Source organism: Neodiprion virginianus, chromosome 2 (genome assembly GCF_021901495.1).
Source record: "Neodiprion virginianus isolate iyNeoVirg1 chromosome 2, iyNeoVirg1.1, whole genome shotgun sequence".
Taxonomy (NCBI): domain Eukaryota; kingdom Metazoa; phylum Arthropoda; class Insecta; order Hymenoptera; family Diprionidae; genus Neodiprion; species Neodiprion virginianus.
In genome coordinates, this window is record NC_060878.1 from 42,321,256 (window position 1) to 42,345,976 (window position 24,721).

Below are 24,721 nucleotides of genomic sequence, written 5' to 3' on the forward strand. Positions count from 1 at the left end.
TATATAACAATTATTTAATACACTCCTTCTGAGGACTATAGGAATATCATCTTTGTTAACATTAGTTAAGAAATAATTGTGTAGGTAACGCTGCAGCGTATGGCTGGTTTTCAACAACTGCCCGCACAGATCAAAGCCGGGCAACTTTATACGCAGGCACAATGGGTGGGTATGGTTACACTGACTGGCTAGTTCTGATGCAATCGGTATAAGGGAAATTCGGTATCGCGAAGCAGACGCGACTGTTCACTGTGCTTGTCCAGTTTTCAAGCTTCCTAACTAGGAAGTGACGTGTTGAGCGGAGGAATCCGATTTATTGCTTCTATAGTGAAGATAAATTTGAAAACATACCAGGCATCGAAAGAGAAAAAACCATTACCTCAAGCAAATTTGGTCGCGCTGAATGTAATAAAACGATAATCCAATTTCTAAATAAAAAGTAGGATCAAGGTATCTTACTATGTTTAAGCAATTACGGATGTGGCAAGAATTTCGACTGAAATAATTAACAATCACATAAATCTTATACATTTAGTTGATTGAAATTCGATAAACTGTACGAACAACAAACGTTGAAGAAGCATAACATATCATTTTTTTTCATTCAATTACAACTTGTCAGCTTATTTTTACAAAGAAATTTCACTCAAGCGGTCGATATTCATCAGAATTCTACCGTTTCAATAAAATTACTGTGTTCTTTGGGTTTGCCGAAAACTTATAATTCTGCTGACTGCGATAACTACAGGCGCCACGTGTCTTTTTTTTTTTTTTTTATTCATGACCATGCTCATTGTCATTGCTTGATCATAAAAATATATTGTCCAATTTTGGGCTATAGTAGGATAAGCTGTGTAAGGGCTTTCAGCCATTTTGTGTAGGAAATGAGTGAGTTTGAGTCAGCTAATTGGACGGTTTTTTTTCAATATTTATCATGAATTGTGTAAACGTGGCACTGATGGTACAGAAAAAAAAAAAATGAACAAAAAAAACCAAGGAGATCTGCAATGGCCTTGATCGACTCTCCACCGTTTAAATGCTGTCATATTGTTAGGATATCGGCAAGGAAAGAGAGCGGCCGTCAATTGAAATTTATTGACGTTCATGTTACACATCTTTCAACGCGCTGATGACATTAGTGGTCAGCGGACGTTCAGAATATGACCTAAAAGTGAAAAAGTTCTATTTCAATAGTGGAATATCGCTATTGCGGTCTAATCTTAAAATGTTAAAAAATTGAACCAACACAATGTCAAATTTAAACTAAGATACACATAGAGGTAATGTCATCAGCCGTTCATGCGTCCTAAACGTAGATTCCTAATTTTAACATATACATTTTTATCGCATGTTAGAATTCTACAGTGTGTTAAATTCAATGATGCATTATATCATATTTAAATTGACAACAACAGTTAGCTATAGAGTAATTTACCTCGACCCATTTGTATAACAATAATTTGAAAATCGCTCTTTACAATAGACAATATACGTTGTCTTCTTTCCTCCGTGGAAACCCGGGCAACTAGACGCTGCTAAACGATTCAAGAATAGTATAATTATTTTAACACAATCATAATTATGTCCTGAAAAATCATTCTCGAGGTTCCAAAGTCAACAAGAACAATTTTCCGGTTGATTGAATCGTAATAAAACTTTGGACATTGCTTAACGTCTCGTCGCCCGGGAATGCGATTTCTTACAATAAAAATATATGGATTGTTTCATATTTTATAATACCTATTTACATATCACAATTATACTAGGACTTTGCAAAATTCGATGCGACGAATTACGTAACACATAAAAGCAACCGTAGTTTAAATAATGCAATACAATCATGAATGTTAAACTTAAATAACGATACGTTTCACGTTTTAACGCAACTTTTGCCGAAAAATAAACAATATTCAATTAACTAAAAATTGTATACATGAATATTAGTAACATTGAAATATATTTTAATAAATGGAGCGATAACCATTATAACGCCAGTGAGAACTTAATTTACTATGCGGCACCAGTAAAATGTGTGTACGACAAGCTTTGTACACATGCTTATATATCGGCGTGTGTATACATATACATACGTACAATATACTAGAAGTTTCAACGAAATTATTCAGTATGTATGTATATGTATGTATACACTGTAACTTTCAATAGACGCCACAGAGTAAGATATAGTTTAAATTATAAATCTGACATTGGTCAGAAAGTATTTTTCATAAATGCGCTCTCACTATTCTGATAATTCCATCGGGTGTTTCGTGTTCGTTAAGGCTCAAAAATTCGTTAAACAATCAAATAGCAGTTTGGTCACTCTTCGCAGAATCGAAAAACATTGTAGATTTCGTTGAACCATTGAGTTATTATTTCAGTGAAATCTACAAGCACCTAACGATTGATGGTAATGAAATATGTCTTTTGTATCACATTGATGCAGTTTGGCATACAGGAACAGGCCCAATAATAGATTAATTGTCAATTCCCACCAAACTTACCAAATTGATCTCCAATATGTTAACCATACCTGCGACTACTGATGGAAATATTCGATCGTCTCATTACGGTTTGTTGCGTGGTAGTGATTGGCTAAATTCGAATGTCAATCAATACCCTGCCAGACAAGTTTACACAAAAAAAGTAATTGATTGTGAGCTAATCGAGCAAAAGTGCTGTATCAAGAATACTTTCATCAATGACGTTAACAAATAAACAAAACTAAAAATAAACATAAACATAATTATAATTGATAAAGACAAAAATTAATAATCACGCTACCCAAATGTTTGTATGGTTGAATAAATTTCCCATAACGAAACTGAAATTTGAGAGAAATTCGGAACTTTGATTACAACAGGTGTATAACCCGGGAAAATTGCGATATTTCCCAATATAAACTTTTTTAATTACGATATAAGTGTGTAAGAAAACAATCATTTTTTGTCAAATTTATTCGTAGGTAAGGCATTGATCTTGATTGGGATATTTCTTCTGTTGCAAATTCAATTTGATGGCGAAGCGTCCCTGCTGGCTTGGATTTCATTTATGTCGTTGACCGATTCATCAATTTTTTCATTCGGATCACAGATTGATCCGTCATCGGAAAGTTCTGGATTTACTGCGTTTGTGATTGAGCGTTTAAATTCACGATCCTGAATAAAAAAAAAAACGACAATGATTTAAACCATTATCAGTCTAAAAGACTAGGTTGCAATTGAAAATGACTGTAAATGTATTGAAGTGAGAAGCAATGTGCAACTAATTCTAATAAAACTATAGAGAGAGTAATAAAATTGTAACATATGATTACCTTCTTGTGCGACTTCTTTATTGATTCAATTTGTATCAACATATTCGATTTATTCGGTGGAGTGTGAACCAAATCTTCAGGACCACCCTCGTCATTTGGATTAGCAGATGCTGTTTTAGATCTCAAACTTGTTTCATTTTCCCCTTCCAAAATATCAATCGAGTCGTTAGCACCGTTTACGTCAATTCTGTCGCTACTATCGAATAGCGATCCATCGTCTGACAAGTCCGGATCTTTATTAATTGTACATTGTCTTCTTTGTTCACGAATTTTCTTATGAGATCGTTTAATAGAGTCTGCTTGGCGTAGCTTTAAGAAGCTTATTATTCTTGAACAATTCGGAGGGGTTGTAGTCAAAGTACAGCCAAGGCTGGTCGATGGTTTGGGATTTTCAAACTCATTCTCCAAGATCAATTCATTGTGTTTTATAGTTTGAAAGCTGACGAATGGTTTTTCATCTTCAACTGATGTTTTAGTTTCTATGAGATGAAAATCGTTCTTTTCACTGTCAACATTCAAGTTTCTTCTCAATCTACTGCTTTTTTTGTCTTTTTTGTGGGATTTTTTTATCGAATTAATATCAAAAATTAATTCTGAGGTGAAACGATTTTTTGGGGTAGATGGACCATTTGAATTTTCACCATCGCAACCTTCTCCACTAATTTGAGACTCAGAATTACTCTGTGTAACAACCGGAGAGTCTCTCTCGTGATTGGGAGTATCGAAACCATTTTCCACAGATTTAAAGCTTCCATCTTCCGTTGACAAGTTTTTGTCCCCTGAACATTCCAAAGAATTTGATTGCTTCATTTCGGCGTTTGTCTTGGGAATAGTTTCAGAATCGGTCGGTCTTAGCAAAGATCTCCGCTTTTTTATTGGTGTGAAAATTTTAAACTCTTCTTCAGCACTCTCATATTCCATCGACAAAGATTCAATATGACACGAATCACCTGATGAGTTGCTTATTCCAGTCTCATTTATCAGTAAAGATTTTTTTCTTTTATTCGGACTAGATCTATCCAATGGAGATCTATCAGATATAGATAATTCAATGGAACGATCAATAGCTAATAACTTGTCAGGTGTGGCAGAGCTTGCCTCACTTTCAGTCGCAGGTGCAGATCTCATCACAGATTCGTCAGACATTGACTTGTGTCTCTTCGATGCACTGGATGCAAAACTATCACAAGATAGAGGTAAAGTTTCAATACCGCTAATGAGGCATGCGTCGTCCGAAGTTTTTTGCTGGGTGTCACTATTGAAATATTTGTGACGTTTGGCAAATTCAGTAACAATTTTTTGGTGTTTATTCTTTTTGTGTGACTTCTTTACAGAGCTATATTGTCCCATTAACAATCTACTTGAATTGACGTTCTCTGGCGTAACAGCTCTGACAACGCTTTCAGAACTATTCAGATTGCTTGTAGGACTTGACGGTTGAAGTTTTTGGCTGTTATCAGGTGACGGTGATTCTACTAAAACGTTATGTACAGACGCATGAGGCTTAAATAAGATCTTCTTCTTCTTATCTTTTATTTTCTTATGCGATTTCTTTATTGAATCTGTCATTATTTGGTCCAATATATTAACCACATTCTCAGGTGTCACTGATCGCTTAGCATTCTCATTGTCTGCCTGGCTGCAGGACTGTATCGCCTCTTGCTCATCTTTTACAGGTGAAATTAACTCCAACTTGTCAAATGATAACTTGAGTGGCTCTCTGTCTGCAATTTGGGAACTGTGACTCGAATCATCCTGTACATCAGTTTTATACGGTAAATTACCGATATTTGTTTCACCTTTGGTTTCGGGCGTTGCTGAAGAATCAAAACTTGAACCACGACCAGAAAAGTCTTCGATAGAGTTATCCAGGCACATTGATCTCTGGTCGACCTCCTGCTCAAATGGGATTACTCCGAAACCTGAGCTGGTATTGCTGATAGGGCTCAAATTATTCTCGGAGCTATTTAAAATTTCACTCTCAACGATTGGTTTGTTTTCCTGCATTTCTGTGTAATCAAATATCGATCCCGAGTCGGATATTTCATCTTCTGAGTGGTTAATAATGGTTCTTTTTTTGCTTTTATCTTTCTTGTGAGATTGTTTAATAGAGCCGACACTATAATTCGGACTTGGATAAGAATCATTTGTAATTGGAGTGGCAGGTCTCTCATCCGAGTGTGTCAATATAATAGAATCTTCTGATTTATTTTCTGTCTTTACACAATTCTCTATTAATTGGCGCGCATACAACTTTTCCGAACGATTACTCTGCCGTTCCTGCAACATAAGTAATTTTCGGATCAAATAAAGTTTGTGAATAAAAATGTCAACAATTATTATTTTCTGGTAAGGTAAAATTAGAATTAAAATACAGTCATATCTGAGATACCTTTTTGTGGCTCTTTTTGATAGCGCTCATACTTTCTGGTACAAACTGTACAATATTTTCCGGTGTAGTCGGTCTCACATCTTTATCGTCGTCTTCGAAATCTTGAAACAAGTTCCTGGGAGTGCTGACGCTCATTCTGTCGTACTGCTTTGATTTTTTCACACTCTGTTTGGCAATGTGGAAGTCGGGAGTTTCAGCATTATGTTTGAGATTGTTTATAAATTCCTCACGAGACATTGGAGTTTTGTTTACAGACCTAGGCAAGTTTGCATTAGGTTTTGGACTCGGTGTAAGATAGTTCAGTGACTTTTTTACTTTTCTGTTTCGATGAGATGGAGTTTGATTTTGATTTTCATCAATTGAATCAATCGATGTACCTAAACAGCTACTCAAATTAGAGCTGTTCGAACTGGAGCTAAAGTTCAATGTTTTGTTGATCTTTGAAGTTTTGCTTAGATTGGAATCAAAGTTTGGCGACTCTTTTTTGCAAAGATTCTCAGCTGAATTAAAAATTTTTGTCGGAGTCGGACTTAAGTCAAAGTTTAAAGCCTTATTTATTTTCGTTGTTCTTTTGTTCGAAGGACTGTAGTTTATATTTAATGATCGTAATATTTTGGCAGATCTGGTCAAGTATTTCTCATTACAAATCGGACTTTCATCTGAATCAAAGTTTGGTGATTTAAATACCGTGTCACGCCTAGGCGCGCCGATTTCAAAATTTAACGACCTATTTATTCTATATTGAAATAAACTTCGCTTTCTTCTTGGGACTGATCTGCTAAGTAATCTCGTGCTGCCGAATCGATGCTTAGATATATGCCTGATGTCTTCGGTCGGACTCCATTTTATAGTAAATTTTTGACCAGTTTCAGTATTACAAAAATCAAAATCGTCTTCGGAATTGCCATCCAACTCGGAGGATTTCATCAAGTTTCTATCTTTGTACATCGTGAACACAATGTTTTGACCGAGAGTGATTATTTTTCTTTGTTTTGATTGTTGAAATGGTATTTCAGCTAATTCAATTTGTTTTTGCGATGAAATTGTTCATTCTAATTATATTATAAAAGATGATAAGTGTATGAACATTGTGTTTAAACTGTTTGTCGCTTCATTGTGACAAACAGGATTTTTTTCACGATATGGCAGTCATCTGTAAAAGAGAAAAAAAGAAAACACACAAGTCATATGAGCAAATGTTGTAAGGATCATATCAAGTGTCAATATATAATTCAGGATTTATTATCAGCATATGAACCGATAACAAAATACTCGGGAGAGAAATAAGAGCCAGGCAATGACCCGTAGGTCGTTGCTACCGTGCAGCTACCCCAAGATAAATCAGAGTACCAGGAAATATAATTATTGTATCCCACTCAAAAATTCACTTCATTCTACCATGAATTCCAAAACACGTGTTTTTTCTCACTGTAATATTAAAGCAACCGAACTAAATAGTTTATTCGAAAGAGCAGCGACAAGTAAGGCAATGCATAGAGAATAAAGTGGGTGGAGCATCCTTACAGTAGACAAAAACCTATTGTTAGTAGACACCAGCCTGACTTGGTGAACTTTTAGATTAAAGGAGTATCGCAATTGGTTTATTGAATAAATATTAAATTTAGATTAAGGAATTTGGCTAGAAAATATGGTTAGGAACCGACGATATATAAAAATTTGTCACTCCCACGTAGAATAAGCATTGAAACAAGTAAACTGACCAGCCCAGCGAGTTTGGTAGAGCGCGACGCAACAGGCGGCTAGTTATTGTGAGAGGAAGAAGGACGAGATTGTGTTTTATGGTGTTAGAAAGCTCCGCGCGGGTTGGATAGAAGTCATACGTATGTACGTTATGTCGCGTGTACTCACGTGATGGAGTCGCATTGCAAACTCGCCGACAGCTCGAAACGTCGCGATTACACAGCAGCAACGAATCGACGATAATATTGCTCTTACCACTGATTAATAGTCTCTTGAAACACAACTGAAACACTCCTCGTTAACCGAACGCACCACCATTTGCTCCAGGCGTTCGTTGCGTCCTATGCAACGAAACTCGTTTCCCCGGCCCCCGACACGTATTATCCTAGTTCAGCGGCGTGCTGCACAGATGGCGTTCCGGTAGTTTAAATACTATAGATACCGGAATCCCGATGATTAAAACTGTCGAATATAAGCTTCGCATCAACGACGTGACGTGTGTTTCACGCGACCGACTTATCATTCGAAAATTTCTTGATTTTCCATTATTTTTACATATACTATCGGATTAGTAATTGTTTTATTGTTTCCTGCTTGACGGAACGAAATCTGCCACCTTACGCACGTTTCCGGCTGTCCTGCGGATAAGACTGAAATGCAATTCATACAATTGTAACGTGAAAAATGTATAAACTATGGGAATTTTCTGACGCTACTGTACGCCATGCAGCATCTATCATTGCTCGATCGGAAATTTTTGATGCTAGGAATCCGGGAGGACGTATACTGCGAATATTCCTCCGGCACCTGTTGCTCAACTTTTCCGCATCGAGAGAGCTGAGTTGAGAATCACTGATCGTTCAAAAGGGAAGGGATCGCCGCTGCATTCAGTCATGGCATGTTATTCGAGAATGAATTTATATGGACATACGCAGTCCAGTGAATGCACTTGACTTTCAGCACTTCTCCCGGCAACGTAACACGGTTGCAAATGCCGTGAACGTGCGATCTGAGAATGGTCGAGAAATTTCTTGCAAAAGTATTTCCCATTCGAAGGATGAGAACCCTGCAATATGCATTTGAAAACTAAAACCCCGATGATCCGAACCTCCCGCCCCTTCCCTTCCAGGAAAGGCCCAAACAACGAATACTACCTGCGAGCTCTCGGGTATCTCACATAAATTTATGCACGGTCCCAATTTTCACGAATGCGCAAAAAAAAAAAAAAAAACTAAATCAAAGTATGACTTATAAGGGCTAAAGTAATAGTTTTCAGTACACCTTATATGTTTTATAACTGATTCGTAACTTGTGCAGCATTGTTTATTGAAGGATCGGATCGTGTGACACAAGTGTGTTGCTTTTCATACATCTGTAGTCATTTTTTATTGATTGCAATGTAATTGTAAAACAACAGGTATACGTGTTACCTACACCCGGTCATCGTTGCGGCCGGAGATATTGGACGACTGTACCATTTGATGGCAGATGATATTTAAAGATGTTGTGTAAAAGTCCTATTGTTTTATAAAAGTTATTTTTCATCATATCATTTTCCCAGTTTGTCAATTCAACGGACTGAATTGACAATTTAACGGTTTGCAAGACATTTTTCATATCGTACATAACATAATTTATCTAAATCGATCTAGAATTTTTCAACTCTCAGAGCCACATTACTTATTATGTTAACTACGCCCATTTGTTCGAAAACAGTTCATTTCTCCCGACAATTTTGTTTTGTAAGAGCTAGAACATGTTTGCTATTTTACAAAACATATATTTATTCGAGGTCTTTTTACAACTTATTACAAATATGTATTATTATCGATATATTATACATTATACATAGTAACATTAATAATATTGGGTGTGTCACTTTATTTACAATATATAATTACTTACTTAGTTATTAATAGGTATACTATATGTTCATTCAATTAGTATTAGAGTTGTATATTTATCAACTCTTTTCATATCGCCAACCAATCTCGTTTTGGCCTTTTCAGAACGGGCCGATATTCGTCATGTGTGTGGATAGAAAAAAAAAAGAAGAAAATGCTGTATATTTTTAAATTCAAACGTATTACACAAAGCCTGGGATAAATTAGGTGTTAGATATTGAAGTAATAACTACTTGTACAAAAAATTTTTATAACCCCTTTATGTAATATATTTGTTCGTTAGCTGCAGATTATTCTCGATCTATTATAAGAATAGATAAATATTCACGATATGCGGCCAAAACAAATTTTCAGAGGATAATCAGAATTCTTTAAATCGAATCGTGCTGTTCCTAATAATTTTTGGATAATTATAACAACAATGACAATAATAATAAATTAACATATAATATACTACGCAGAATGTAATTTAACAACATCTTTTTCTAGCATTGAATACGAAATTTCTACACGGAACGGCAACATCTTATTATACAGCGAATTTTGAGCTGAAATTAACTAACCATGTGACACTTTATGTAAAAGTGTCATAGAGGAATGTTCTGATAGTTTTGCTAACGCCGCTACACAATATTTTTCAAGTCTTCCCCGGATCGTTTTTTTAAAACTATTTTTCAGGTCGGATTCGGAGACCGCAGCGTTCTAGCCCGCAATTCCATTAGTGTACGACCTGCACACACTTGTTGTTAGTTTAATTTAACATACAGCTTAACACAATATCCGCCAATCGTTAACTTCAAAATTATCTACCATTCGACATTATTCACATGCATTAATAATTCAAAAGGTCGAAGGGCACCGAATGTGTTGAAAGTTATAATCGTAAAGGTATGCATCAATATATATAATTCCGCCCACACTCACACAGCATCTGACTGGCTAACTGCACGACGAGTGTATATTCCGAGAGAAGAAATCTTTTACAAAAATTTTAATGAAACGTTATTAACGGAGACAGATATGCAAATTTGGTTTAACGTCCGTACAATAAATCCTCTGCTTCCAATATTCAATCGAAATTAAGCCTTCAATGATATTTCTCGCAGTTTAGAATAGCAACCGATGTGTTTTTTGCGACAATCTTATAGAATAGCTCGGACATTAGCCTGTCGTAATCTGTATTATTTCAACTTTTAATTTATAGCTTTCATCGTGGAGTGTAACATACGATGAAAAAATAACTAAAATTGCGTTTTCTTGTTTACATAATTTGACGTTATATTGACATAAGCCTATTACAATGTCGTTAACGAGATTGGACTGCAGGTTGCTGGTGAAATGCGTGTGAAAAATGTTAGGAGAGAGCTACAAAAGTCCAAAGTAAAAGAGTAAAACAATTTTCCAGCGAAATTTTATAACGAAGCACGTATAGGAATCAATTAACGCGATCATCATCTCGTTTACGTTTTAAGGCTATTTTCTTTTTTGTCGCTCCATTATCGAGCGATGATAACGTAAATAAACAACATCTTCTTTCAGCATTGAATACGATGATCCGTTACGAGAACCAAATGCGTAAGTTGGCGGAATGTTAATCAGTAATTGCAGACGCGCGGTTTCTGATCAGGATTAGGATAACTCATCCCGTATATTATACGTGTTAAAATAGTGCCGAGAGAAATTTTTGCTGTCTAATATTAAACAATAATTTACTGTAAACCGTAATACAATCACACGTGGGTGTTTGAAACTTAAAATCTATAATTTTACGATGGTGTGAGACGATAATAAATATACAGGGTAGGGAATCGGAGAATAGATGGAATGTTTGCAGTGATCAGTTGCCGTTTCTGATCCGTACGTACACACACATGTATATTTTCGTGGATGCATGCACATATACATGTATATATACTTACTTTACACTGGCTTACACTGGAACCTGTAAAAGCAATGATTGAGAATTTATCGGATCTTGAAGCCATTGTTTGGTCAACTCTTGGTTAATTTTCCCCTACTGTACCAAGCCAGGCAAGAGTAATGGTCAATTTTTAGACGCCAGTGATTAATTACTTTAGCTTGGAAAGTAGCGGTGTACGGCGAAACCAAATAGAAAATCAATCATGATCTCGTTTGCCGTGACCGCCTGTATGTATAACCTATACCCGTGCCACAACGTAACAAGCTCTTTTATTCGCCGAAACTTTATTCCGCGAGTCTCTGGTGGAAATTCTAGTCAGTAATTAAGTATGCTGTTTTTTTCTTGAAATTTTTAAATATTTTTTTCAATCGGTACTTTTCAGAGTATTACAAAATACAGACAAAATCAGAGATTATCAGTAAGTGCTGAACCAAGATTTTCACAAAAAGGAAAAATTCTCATACGATGTAAATATATTTTGTTATTGAAGTGACGAATTAATGGGAGAAAGTGATGCAATCTCAAAGAGTCGATAATTTCTAAAAAAATCTCTGAATTCAATATCATACTCAAATTTTTCTCAAATAATACATTGCACCGCTCAGAATCCATTTACAGAGTGTGAAGATCGGGACTTGCCAAATTAGGTGAGCATATTTGACGAGAGAGATTTTCCCAAATTTGAGAACAAAGTTTTCCGTAAAAGAAATTACCAGAAAATAATATCCACCAAATGACGTACAGAATAACGAGTTATACCGATGCTTGACTTACACTTTCTCCAATAACAACCACGACGTCGGCGATCGTCGCTTATAACATCGTCTAAGCATTAATTTACCCAAAAATTATCTTATCAAGGGCGTTGCTATAGATTCAAATCACCGTCTAAACTACGGGCATCGGTCCCTTCGGCTTGATCATCATCAACGCCTTCTTCAGGGTGTAGTCCCAGCCTCTCCAACGGAACCAAACGATTCCTGGGACAAAATTGAAATGGCGCAAATAAATAACACACATACTATAATCGAATGATAAGACAGGTGTGAAACGCACCTTGTCGAGCTGTAAGGTCCTGCGGATCATTAAGGTACAATCCGTTCAACCCGCGACCGCAGGACTTCCACCACCATCCACCCTTCAGCATCGAGGCGCAGTTCAGCGACGATCTGTCGTTGTCTCTGTAAATGAAATTCACACACGTGCCGTTTATGCATAAGTTACGAGTGCCTGGCTGGTTTTATTCACGTCTGACGTCTCACACTGATAGCGTCAGATGAGCAGGACCCACCTGTTATAGGTTGAAAAGGGGCTGTTGTTCGACCCGTACCAAGGGTCGTTCAGAGAGTCTCCCGCGTTTCCTTCGTACCCGTCGATTTCCAGCTTGTAGTATTCACCCTCGGAGTATATCTTGAAGTGAGAGTACTGGGCGTACCTGACACATCCAACGTAATTACACGTATATGTATAACGAGATGGGTTAGATTACATCGCTTTGATGATTCGCCAGTTGATTTCGAGTGCGAAAAAGCGAAAATTAGCGGGAGGCGAATTTGACGTACGTAAGTGTTTTGCAGCTCTGTGTATTATATAAGAGATTTCGAGTAGTGAACGTGGTCAGGTGATCGTCAAGAAGGCGTATAAATTATTGAGAAAAGATCGTGTATATGTATAACGCTTATAGTTCAAAGATCTCGACCTTTTCCTTTCTTCCGTACATGACGGTTGAATTATTATTTTCGTTTCGCGCCTGTATCTTGTACGGTTATGCGCGTGTGCTTCCCGAATAACTTTTGCTCGTTAGTCTGACAGGTGGGTGATGGTAATTTAAGAGCCATACACTGCACTGTCAAACATACTATCTATGAACAGAGTTCTTACGGACTATTCAATTCTCAGTCCCCTTCAATTTCTTTATCTTCTCCTTTTACAGAGCGAAAGTCATTAAGTTTATTCACATTTTCTGACGAATTATATTCGAAATTTATAGTACAGTGTTTGACGCAGCTGGAAAACGTGGGCTAACGATGACCAACATGCTACAAATAATCGATGCGTCGATTAGTTGAGTACAAAAAATAATCTAACACGACTCGACTGAATCGGTAAAAATTATTCGTTTGATCGATTATTTCCTAGTTACTTGAAAGCAAAATTTCGTAAATTTCAGTACGCGGTCTTAATAGCGGAAAAGTTTTTGGATAATTTACAGTTTTATTCAAAATATTTTTCAATCCCAAGTAAAAATATTCCTTTATCTTTCACTAATTATATCAAACAGGTACTTGGTAAGTAAGAAAATTATAATAATTGATACTTTGATCAAATAAATTGATATCGTATTACATCGTTCATGGGAGTAAAAAACCAAAACTGATTACGAGGAAAAATAATCGAGTCGGTTGATTAATCGATTCTGAAAAATGATCGAATATACGTGATTACTCGGTAAAAAATAATCAATTTAATCAAAAATCGATTGTTTTTGGTAATTCTTACCGCGGTTCAGCGAAACGCGCAACGCCGCGCCGTCGCGATTTCCGCACGTCTGCTTCGGGCAAACGCGACAGCGACGACTTACTTGCGGAAACACGGTTTACATAATACGAAAGTAAAGTTCCAGAAAGGCTAAAGGTTTCTGGTCCAAAATCAAATAAATACCAATCGCTTTACAGGCAGACATACTCGTACGGTTAGCGACCAGCAGCTAGCAGTAGGTCGCATATATTAATCGTGTACGATGTACTTATAAGACACGCACACGTGCACAGAGAGAGCAAGTAAGAGCGGGCGCAAATTCGTCGGCTCAATTTGCGGCGTACAGAAAATAACATGGTATGTCGAAAAGCGAGCAATACGACGATGTGTACACATCGTTGGTCATAATGTAATAGCATAAGATTTACAACTCGTTCGCCGATTCAATTGCTGTTAATTTCAGCGACCTTTTTGCCACCGGCGAAGCTCGAAGCTCACCTACGATATACTTTTACGCACGTGGACGTGAAACATGCATCTACCTCCGTATCTTCTAGCGTTGGCAAATCTCGTTTCATAATGAGCATCTCGGATCATTCTGTTACCATTAACCCACTCGTTCGTCTGACGTCCAACCGGTGAATGCGTCTGTGAATCGCAGTCGCACTTACTCGTCGTTTCGCAAGACGTTTTATAGAAAGGAAGATGCTCCTCTTGAGCTCGACACGTCGCACCTACACGGGGTGATTCGAAAACGATTCGGAATATAAGCTGAGACCGGAGTTTACGTGGGAGTGTGAAACGTGAAGGAGAAGTTACCCGACAACGTGACGCAACGCCTTTACACTTTTACCCAGAATCTATCGCGGCATCTTTAGGGGATTTTCACACCACAAGAGGGTGGAATATTTTAAACAGCTTGAATCGTACGGAGCATATTTTCAAACGAGGATTTCTTCAATCGTAGCGTCTCGTTTGTGCAGAAGGTCTCGAACCGAGGACTACGGCTGGTTCGATATCTCACGAGTGACTATAAATTTTGTAGAACGTCTTCCGAATAATGCTGAGCTTCCACTTTTCAATGCCCCCTCGTTTTCGAGAGACGCCCTCTTTCACGGTCAGTAGGGATCCCGAGTTACGATTCCATAGACTCGTATTTCACGGAATGAAAATAAATACCTGTCTACGCGTGCGTCGGTCACTAGGTAAGTTGTCGGGGTTCGCTAATGTGCAGAACTACAACTACGAGTCACAACGACACCTAAGAATGGCGCTGGGGATTGGACGAATTACGAGTACGTGGTACAAGTTGAATAACCAACCTTTTGTTTCCTTCGAAGTCCTCAAGCTCGACCCGCAGCATGTAGTCCTCGTTATTCGTCAACATGTAAATGTTTTCATTACCGAGCCAAAATTCCCTTGCGGGATCACCGAAGCCGTTTTTATAATCGGCCCAGTCTCGGTTGAAGTTTTCCCTGGAATCGCCGAAGTCATCTCGTCTTTGAATCACCTGAAACGAGACGAGGGTTTGCGATCGTTGTTTCACAATTGATACGAGATAGGTGAATGGGAAAATTTTTACGGCGATTTGGCATGTGGTACAGACGATAATTTCGGGAACATGTATCACAGGTTCCGTGCATTTATTATCGTTGCTCGATCGGATGTAAGTCGAGTGTGGCGTACGGCCGGTGTACAGCCACAAACTGTATCGCGAATCACGGATATGATAGGCATCCATTACGTTGTATATAAAATAAAATGTAGAACCTTTCACTATCTGTTTACGACCATGAACCCCAGTCCAGTTCTTGTAATTCTTACAAAATGGCTTATAATTGGTTAATAGTAGGACGGATCGTAAACTATACATCTCGTATGTTAAGCAAATGATGCCATCGACGACGGCTCAAATCTGGCACGAAACTGATCAAAATTCATAACCGACACCTAAATTAAATGCAGAGTTTTATGGTCCTATACCCGGTTACGGGTTTATATTTACAGCTAATTATCAATCTTCGTAGCCTTCATCGTGCCTTTATGCTCCATTAAAATCCGCTTAAATACTTCGACGCGACAAGACGTGTACGAATTGATCAGACGTAACGTCGTCCCTGAGCTTTGGAAATAGGAAATTGATCAATTGTATGAATGAGCAGCGAGTAAGTAGCGGCGAATGAAAAAATGTTATGAAACACGGAGAGAAAAATTCTGTCATCAAACTTATAAAGTCGGGACAGGGCGAGATTTAGTGGAGCTCTTGCAATTACCTCGAGATAGAGTTGTAATTGGCATTGCGTCAGAAGCCGAAGTTATTTACTGGTCACTAATCGACTCAATCGGCCCCTTTTCGCCACCAGATCGAAGCTAATTACCACAGAGATACGAAGCCAGAATCACCCTAGGTAGTGCAAAATTGGTTCGTATACGACGTTAATATCAACAGCCTCAGGTTCCCGCTTAAGGGCAAAAAGAGACGTATAATTCACCATACAAATTTGCACCTGTCATTGCCGTGCGAATGCCTATAGAACTGCCAGGTTTGTAGATGCCGATCTAGATTCGAACGTCAAATTTTATTTCAAGGCGATAATACACACTTTTGGGGGTCTTAGGGAGAACAATTTCATCCATTGTAACTACACCGTGTACAAGGTGATGATCGTAATCTATAGCCGCTAGTCTCCGGCTTGTATTTGCTCGTTATTATATAGATCCTATCGCGTTTTCGTTCGATACTTTATATAAAACGCACCTGCGAGACAGAAATTTGTGAGGAGATTGTTCGAATGCAGGAGCTGTACAATTTAAGAACTAGGTATAATACGTACTTTCCAATTGTTTCTCGGGAATGTAATTTGGCTGCACGAAAAATTGGAAACAAATGTTAAATTAAATATCTCGAATTCAATTGATTCACGGATAATGCGATGACACGGCACGAGAAAATCGGTGTGCGTTCGTCCAATTAGAGTATAACGGGAATATAATTGCACGTCGTTGAAACGAAATGCCAAGCTTCGTGGCAAGGTGCAATTTCTCTGACTTCGCGATGTGTGTAAGGTGCACGTAACATGCAGCTGTAACGGACTACAGAAACTGATCTTTGACTTTTACCGCATGGTTTGCAAATGACGCAACGTTGCAGGAAATTCAGTGAACCAACGAAAGTTGGTCAGAGTCGATGAGATGGAGTGGACTAGGCCCTTTTTCAGATCGCTCGCTCATGAATTTGTGGTTTTGCGGGGAGAATGCATTAACACTTCGTGCACCGCACACGAAGCCCCGCGTTTCCTAACTCCGCAACTTAATTTGTTTTGCACGTTCCTTGAGGGTCTATTGCAAATTGAAGGGAAAGTCAGCTGCAATGGAGCGCGGGTTACGTGTGTGAGGTGTTTAATTACTCGAAAATAATATATAACTACTTGATATTGCTAAGCAGCGTTTATGCGACTGAAATTGGCAAATGACAACGGTCCGACGATTTATAAGTCAATAACGACTGCACCGTGCAAGTTTCGCGGAGTTCGGCTTTTCCTTCGGCAACGCGGAGAGAAATTAATCGAGTGAAATCAGGGTATTTGCAGTAAAGACGTGCGCAAGAAACATCCACCTCAATCGATTCCTATTTATCACGTGTTTTGCATGATGGTAGGTACCACCCAGTGGCGCATTTTCTACGCTTAACGATTCAGCGTGATCAAGCCGGAGCTAAATTTCTATGGATGGCTAGTCCGATGCCGTACAGGAAGGAAAGCTCACCAATTTTTTTACCCCCGGTCGTTACACCTTGTTAGAGCAAACAAACTTATTATATACGAACGCGCGGGCACAAAACCTTCGGCCTTATATCCCCAGGGTCTTGAATTGTGAGAGTTGCATTAAATTGTCATCCTGCACCGCGCTTTATGTGCCTGATGTATTACACCTATTTAAAAATTCCTACCGCAATCGCAGACGCGCGCCGGAGAAAGCGAACGAGATAACAATTGTTACGCCATGATAATTTTCATTTGGTATATGTGGGCATATCGTATGTGTCGTGTGTACAAGCATGCGGCTATGTAGTGCAGACGTAACGTGTTACAATTGATGGAAAAACATGCATATCGAACCACCAAAGGACCTTAAATAACTTTTGAAAGAGTAGATTTATCATTAAATGATGCGAGACCTTTTTTGTAGAGCGTTCAATTCCCTACAAAAATACGTGCTGATTTTATCGGTACACTGATGTGTTGACGACTTACAAGGATCCAAAATTGCAAAAAAAAAAAAAAAATTTTTTTATTTCAACGTTATTTCAATGGGAAATACAAAAATTGCGACGAGGTACCTCGAAATATTAATATTAGGACTCGAAAATTGGACAGCATAATTTTTTCCTCATTTCGAACAACATGTCCGACTTGAATTTTGAAGAAAAAAAAAATAGTGTATTTTTTCATACAGTCTAATGTACGTATACATTCATATATGTATAATATACGTGTATCGTTGAATAACTGTATCGAGAATGTTGTATTTCTTTAGCCTAAACTTCATTTGTTCGTCTCCGACGAAAAGAACGATTCGTTCAGCCACCGTGAATAACTACGGACCATCCATCTACGACTGAAATACGAAGCTGCAGGGACGTGAATCGCGGATGAAGTTGTCGATGGGGAGGTAAAAAAGGAATGAGAAAAGAAACGTCGGAATATCACCTGTAGGGCAAGAGGATGATGACCCAGAGGTCCGTCAGCTTCAAAGACTTTTTTTTACAACTTCATGTTTCACCTGTCACCACCGACGAACCGATAATCGTTTGAAATCGCGTTACTTTCGCTTGCTGTACCGTGGGCATTTTTTTTTTCCCACTTCGTTTTTCTTCAACCTGCATTACATATCGCACGCGGTGAACGAAAAAGAGAATAGTGAATTATAGGGAACGGGGCGATTATTGGAACAAGAACTACAATTTAATTACACGCTTCGCTTGAGCACGAATAAAATAAGTCGATATATTTTTCATCTATATAGACATGACTTCGTTGAAATATTTTTTCTTAGGAAACTTGTGCATAATGTAATTGCGTATCATATAAACTGTTAAAAAAATTTAACTAAACATAATGTCTCAACAAATTCACTTTATATTTGTGTTGTTTGTTGAATTTTTGTTAGTAGATATGACGCAAGTTTTTGTAATTTTTACATTTTAATTGCCACATCAACGTTTAATTTGTAGATTTGTATTTTGTATTTCAGTGAGTAATAAATAAAAAAAAAATGGTTAAATCAACCCGAAAATATTCGTGGATCTGTAGGGACATTTTTTTTCTAACCGTGTACGCCTACGATTGGTGACTGCATGAAAGATGTCGATTTATAATGCTGTGAGAAAATTGAAACTTCGCACGATGGTCGTAAATAAATAAATTTTTTTACAGTTTTCAACATAGCATTGGTATAATTTTATAACACATGTAACACGCGTCTGTCACAGCTTACATGTATACCATTTTCTTTCTCCGGTCCGTCTAGTAATTAATTTCGCTGCAGCTTACAATTAGTTCATTTGGTGCATATAGATAGTCGGACATGCAGTATAATATAGATTTAGGCTGACTGCGGGATATAATAACCGCAACACTCGATCTACCAGCGTGATCTATTAATATATAGCATACATAGCGCGTCACTCGTTTTGTAATTCATCGTTTATTTTCACTTCACTCCGTATTATTTGTACTTTTCTGTTTTTTATCTTGCTGCCTGCCTGAGGCCAAGGTCTCACTTTCGGACACAACCTAATTGTTGCAGCAGTTGATGAATGATAATTTCCGATCCATTTGAAATAATCGGTCCGATTATGTAAGGCCACACGTACACATGCATTACGTATCTTATAACACATAAGAGCCAGCAGCTGTGTCCTTGCACTGATAGAATTCACACGCCGGATAAGCAATCGCGGACACGGCACACGTGTGATTACGTTACATAGGCGTGTACACCAATAAAGCGGCGGTTGCGCAAGCGTGTAATGAAAGAAAGAACGAAAAAAAGTGAGACAAATAAAGAAACAAATAACTCGGAGGAAAGTTGTCTGAAAGAGAGAAAGAGCGAGAGCGAGAGCGAGGGGCAGGGAGAGAGGAGAACAATGAAATATAAAAAGTGCGGAATTGCATGTTTCTCCCATTCATCTATACGTATACGTAATAAAATTGTATCAGGACGTTAAAATGTAGTATGAACGTGTTACGTAGATTACAGAATATGTGCATACCTGTGCAACCACTGCAGGGAGCAGAGAATATTGCAGGAGAAAATTTCGCGGTGGTTATAACCCCGGCCGTAATGAGTCCGACCGTAGGGAAATATGTACGCGGGTTCGTGCCTTATTCGGAAAATTCGCATGCATGCGGATGATTAGCTAGACGATTCTTGTTGTACAAGTACGACGTAAATTTCACAGCTTCTACTCCACGTGATCCAATTGCACGTAAAATCGGCAGCAAAAAAATATTATGCCAAATTTTAATGATGGAAAAATTTTACTACTCAGCTGTTCGGTTGTTTATGAATTCAGAATATAAGCAATAATCTACCGGTGAAAATCACTGGATTGAATTGAATAATCGTAAAGAAATGTGTACAATGTTACCGAGTGATTGTGTATATATATGTGTGTGTATATACATACATATGTATATATATACCGGCGGTACACTGGTCGAAAATAAGTAAGGCGAAAGGCGAGAAGCAAAAAAATATTGCTGGTTCTAATTGTGAGTTCGACTAAGATAGATCGATGTATTTATATAACCGAGCAATGAAATTCACGATCTCGCTCGAGCAAATGATATGGTGATCATTTTTCATTAGTATTTAGGTAGTTATTATAGATATGCCTGGACGACTATAACGTTACATAGCGTGCAGGATGATATCGATAAAAATGGCTCTTGCATTTCACGAAGGAGAAAATAAGTGGAAGAGGATATAAAAAGTTGGCCGTAAAAAACTTGAATCAGAAAACAGCACCGTTATAGGTGTGAAAGGTATAAGAAACGGTGTGTTACACGAATTACAGTTTAACCCCAGCAGTTAAGTCTTCGGTCACATTGCTCTGCAGGTACAAGAAATGTTTGTGGAATTGCTGGTCAAATGGAATAGTACCTAAGTAATAGGATACGGCTGAGGAAAATTTCTATACCAAGAACCGCAAGGTATTATCATAGTCACAGCTTTTACTCACAATTTGTCGATCCGTGCATAAAGAAAATAAATGAGGGAAAATTTAAAACCGCACGTCGATCATGCGGCGTGGTGAAATTTCCGCAATCAATTCAAACCCGCACTTGGAGTGAGGTAATTGGTGACGATACCTACGTTATAATTTTCCGACATCCACGAATCTTCGCGTCGAATCCACGCGCAACGTCTTGCTAAATTTCCTCACGCTACAACTTAAGCGACGTGATAGTGATAAATTATCCACGTACGAAAGAAAAGAACAACAATGCAACAGTAATGATGATTAAACAGGATATCTACGGTGGGAAATTCGGCACTCACCGTCCAGCCTCCATCGGCGAGTTCCTGTTCACAGTATACCTTGAGGAACCAGTAGGTTGTACCTCGGATTTGAAGGTAGTAAACGCCGCTGTCCCTCATTCCAGCGTTGAGGAGATCGACGCAAGAATAGCCCTGTGGAATCGGATGAAATTCATTATGCAGGATAACGTTTACAGAACAGTTTAAACGCGCGTTGTGATGCACGCAACGTGCACTTAATCATGTAATAAGGTATTGCGAGTAGAAAGTGAGCGATGGGAATTGGCGCCGATCACTACGGCGTAATGAAAAATGAAATTATGGAAAGATCGTCTGAACCCGGTTCATCTATATTCGTAATTGCGACACTACGCGGCATCGAATCTAGGCTGCATCGGGTCCCACAGTACTTTAGCTGCATCCCGTTTATCGATCGTGACCGAATCAGTGTGGAATCGAGTTAATCGGCATCTTTCCTTGCCGTGGTTTCCGATCGAAGGATCCAGAGATCTCAACGTGCCGCACAATTTTCCATGAAAAGAAATTTTACCTACGGAAGAAAAAACTCAATACGGTGTAACAAGCAAACTTGTCGGAGTCTGCGGCGGACTCTCGGCGGTTTGCCGACGCGTAAACGGACCTCCGTTACTCGGCTACAACCGCAATGACATTCAATACGAGTGACAGGTGACAGGAGAAATGCTCGACTATCCGCCTGGGAGGAATAAAAAAAATTAACGAAAAAATATTTCGTAGGACTTGTACTGTGGAATCCTTCGTGTTTCTAGAGACTGGACATTGTATCTCGTACCTACCATGAACGTACGTCTCACGTGTTCGGAACGGTCATCGGCGGCGACAGGAAACCCATAGCCTATCGCAAGATTGAATATTCAGCATCGTACCAATTATCGTCGTCGTCACGCCCTGTCGGTGGGAGGAGGTGTCGAAAATATTTCGAGGAAAGACAAAGTACAACGGAGTTTCTATATCGACGAGCCGTCTTCGGTCTGCACTTGATTGGAACCTATGAGAAACGATCTTTTATCTGGAAGCGCGCGGATCGGAATAAATTGCCGATAGCGAAACGCGGGATTAAATTATAGGGTAGCAGCTAAGCTAGTCTGCAATTTTGGTAGTTACGTCTGTCGGTAGGTGAGTATTTACGAAATACGCGTGCCCGGCTTCAGGGCGGTGCTCCCGAGCTGGTTTCCTACCAATTTACATTGATTGGGTACTCAGATATCGCGGTCACATTGTGTTAATCGAATCCTGCAGCCACCGGATCCGAGGCAATTCTACAATGGAGAGAGGCAGGAGTAAGGCCGTTCAGATCCGCCTTTCCCGACTCGTCTCTTATTAATGATTGATAATTAATTATTAATGTGCCTCGAGACGTTTGCGACTGCTATTATGACAGATGCGTGTGTGGGAAGTGGTCAAAACGACGAAAAGAAGAAATTCTATTTATGCCTCACCTCGGGCAAAATTTCTATTTCTATTTCACGTTCACGCGTCGTTAGAGCGTAAAGGAGTATTTTTTAGGTTAAAATGTGGGCAATGCATCGGTGCCCGTACAATGTGGATTAGCCACAGACATTTCATTGCCATCCGTTATTCACCGCGAGTTGTACACCGGCGAATCATGCTTATCGCATTACACGCCATGAGCTTGATCGGCGTTCACGCCGGGTGAGCAATCCACCGAATCGTTACCATCAATTTCATACTCCGCTCAGGAGTTAGACTTAAACGCCGGTGCTGGACACGAACAACGCGTTTCTACCGCAGTACTGTGGAATTTTCACGCCGCGGAGTTAACGACGAAAGAATACGGAACCAACTTCCTTATCGTCCGTCGGGCAATAGGGGTCGAATGATCCGTGTTAAATCGCCTAGGTACGTGTTTCGGTGCGAAAATTCACGGCAAACGAATACGATTCGCGCATAAAACTCAATAGGTAATTAGCGTCTACATTCTATGTTTTCCGTAGCGTCCGACCGTGCAAGTAGAACCGGTCGTCATTGTTCTCTGGAAATTGTTTGCTTTGCGTGCGATAATCGAGAGGAGCTGATACGATTTAGATCAGGGACGTACGTGCCGCGTACAATGCAATGCAATATGTGGGGGCACCTACAGTGAATTATTTCGCAACTGTTCTCCTCAATCATGAGCCTCACCACCGCGTGCGCTTCAAAATTACATTTCATTGTGAATACCTGCGAACATATAGTGTGGACAAACTTGAATTGCAAGAGTTCAGTTTTTCAAACATTACAAGCATAAATCCTGTACTGCTTTCCGTATCTTATACCAGATGCCTATGGTTTTATATTTACGCAGTCCATCACGTCTGTCGAAACGATGATATAAGTCGTAGAAATCCTATAGTATAATTCTTTTCACCGGAAAAGGGTGGGGAGTAGGATGAAAAAAAAAAAAAACTTTCTACTTCTTGTTTGACCAGCCAATTTATCGTAGAGTGGAACTGTTTTAATTGCTTTACCGCGCTGTAGTTATGTTATTTGTTGAAAATCCCAAGGTATGAACTTCTCTCTGAATTCGGTATGCGACGAACACCGAAAACGTGTCAGGTGAAACGATTGCAATTCGATTGAGAGACGTATTTTCACTCGCGTATCGTTTTCCCTGCATCGACTAGAGGGAAAAATTAATACGACGGTGAAATCAAGTGACTCTTCAAAGGTCGTGTAAATAATGGGATCAGGGATTAAACTTTGTTCAAGAAATGGATCGGAGGACTGACAGGCGCAACCAGATCTCGTGGCTTAATACTGGGTATATAATATGTTAAATCACGATCCATGCTGCAGCTTAAACGCGCCACGTGCTGCTTCAATCATCCCGAGTCTAATTCTCGTTTACACATGCGTAATAGTTTTCTGTTGAACGAAGCCGAGCACTCATGGATCACGAAAATTCGACACCTGTCTATCGGTATTACATGAATTGCAACGCGGTGCAGAACGATCATCATGCCGGCGTTGAAAGTATCCGAGACCCGAAATTATATTACATGTATAAGGTACGTGCGCAGGAATGATAGACTCGTTCGTTCGAGTTTTTCGGTACAGGTACAGATCCATACACATGGATGGAACATTGCGAAATACAGTCGAGAGCAACACCGCACTTGATACGCGCGTCAAAAGTGCGACGTGGTGCCGGAAGTTACGCGTGCTTCTACTCTGGCTCAAGGTCAGAGGACCCAGAAGATGAGTCGTAGTTACGTATATTTATTAATCAACGTACGGAGACACTTTTATTCAAATTCACTTGCTCTTCGATTTATTTCAGTTTCGTACAACATTCACCGTGAGTGGCCGAGCGATGCTCCGGCTGCCTGCATAATGGAGAGTAAACAAGAAAAAAAAAAACATTGAACGATTAGTAGCGGTCCTCAGTTCTGACCGACACTGTTTGAAGTAAGAAATGGTGAACC

The 24,721-nt window shown here is 38.9% G+C and overlaps 2 protein-coding genes across 8 annotated transcripts in view; both read right to left on the bottom strand.

Annotated features, from left to right (window-relative positions):
• On the bottom strand, window positions 1–7,772 carry LOC124297513 (uncharacterized). The gene is made up of 4 exons (XM_046748627.1): window positions 7,578–7,772; window positions 5,709–6,861; window positions 3,317–5,596; window positions 1–3,158 (listed from the first exon to the last, which is right to left on the bottom strand). Exons 2-4 carry the CDS (start codon window positions 6,654–6,656, stop codon window positions 3,009–3,011), a joined length of 3,378 nt encoding a protein of 1,125 aa, XP_046604583.1. The 5' UTR covers window positions 6,657–6,861; window positions 7,578–7,772; the 3' UTR covers window positions 1–3,008.
• Window positions 7,773–9,927: 2,155 nt separating this feature from the next.
• The window catches only part of LOC124297662 (angiopoietin-2-like), a 68,582-nt gene continuing 53,788 nt past the window's right edge, over window positions 9,928–24,721 (bottom strand). For all 7 annotated transcript variants that reach the window (XM_046748926.1, XM_046748924.1, XM_046748923.1 and 4 more), the window contains exons 7-11: window positions 21,279–21,410; window positions 15,035–15,222; window positions 12,526–12,669; window positions 12,291–12,415; window positions 9,928–12,214 (exon numbers count right to left, since the gene is read on the bottom strand). In XM_046748926.1, coding sequence (XP_046604882.1) covers window positions 12,123–12,214; window positions 12,291–12,415; window positions 12,526–12,669; window positions 15,035–15,222; window positions 21,279–21,410 — 681 coding nt within the window. In that variant the 3' untranslated portion in view covers window positions 9,928–12,122. The remainder of the gene's footprint in view (window positions 12,215–12,290; window positions 12,416–12,525; window positions 12,670–15,034; window positions 15,223–21,278; window positions 21,411–24,721) is intronic.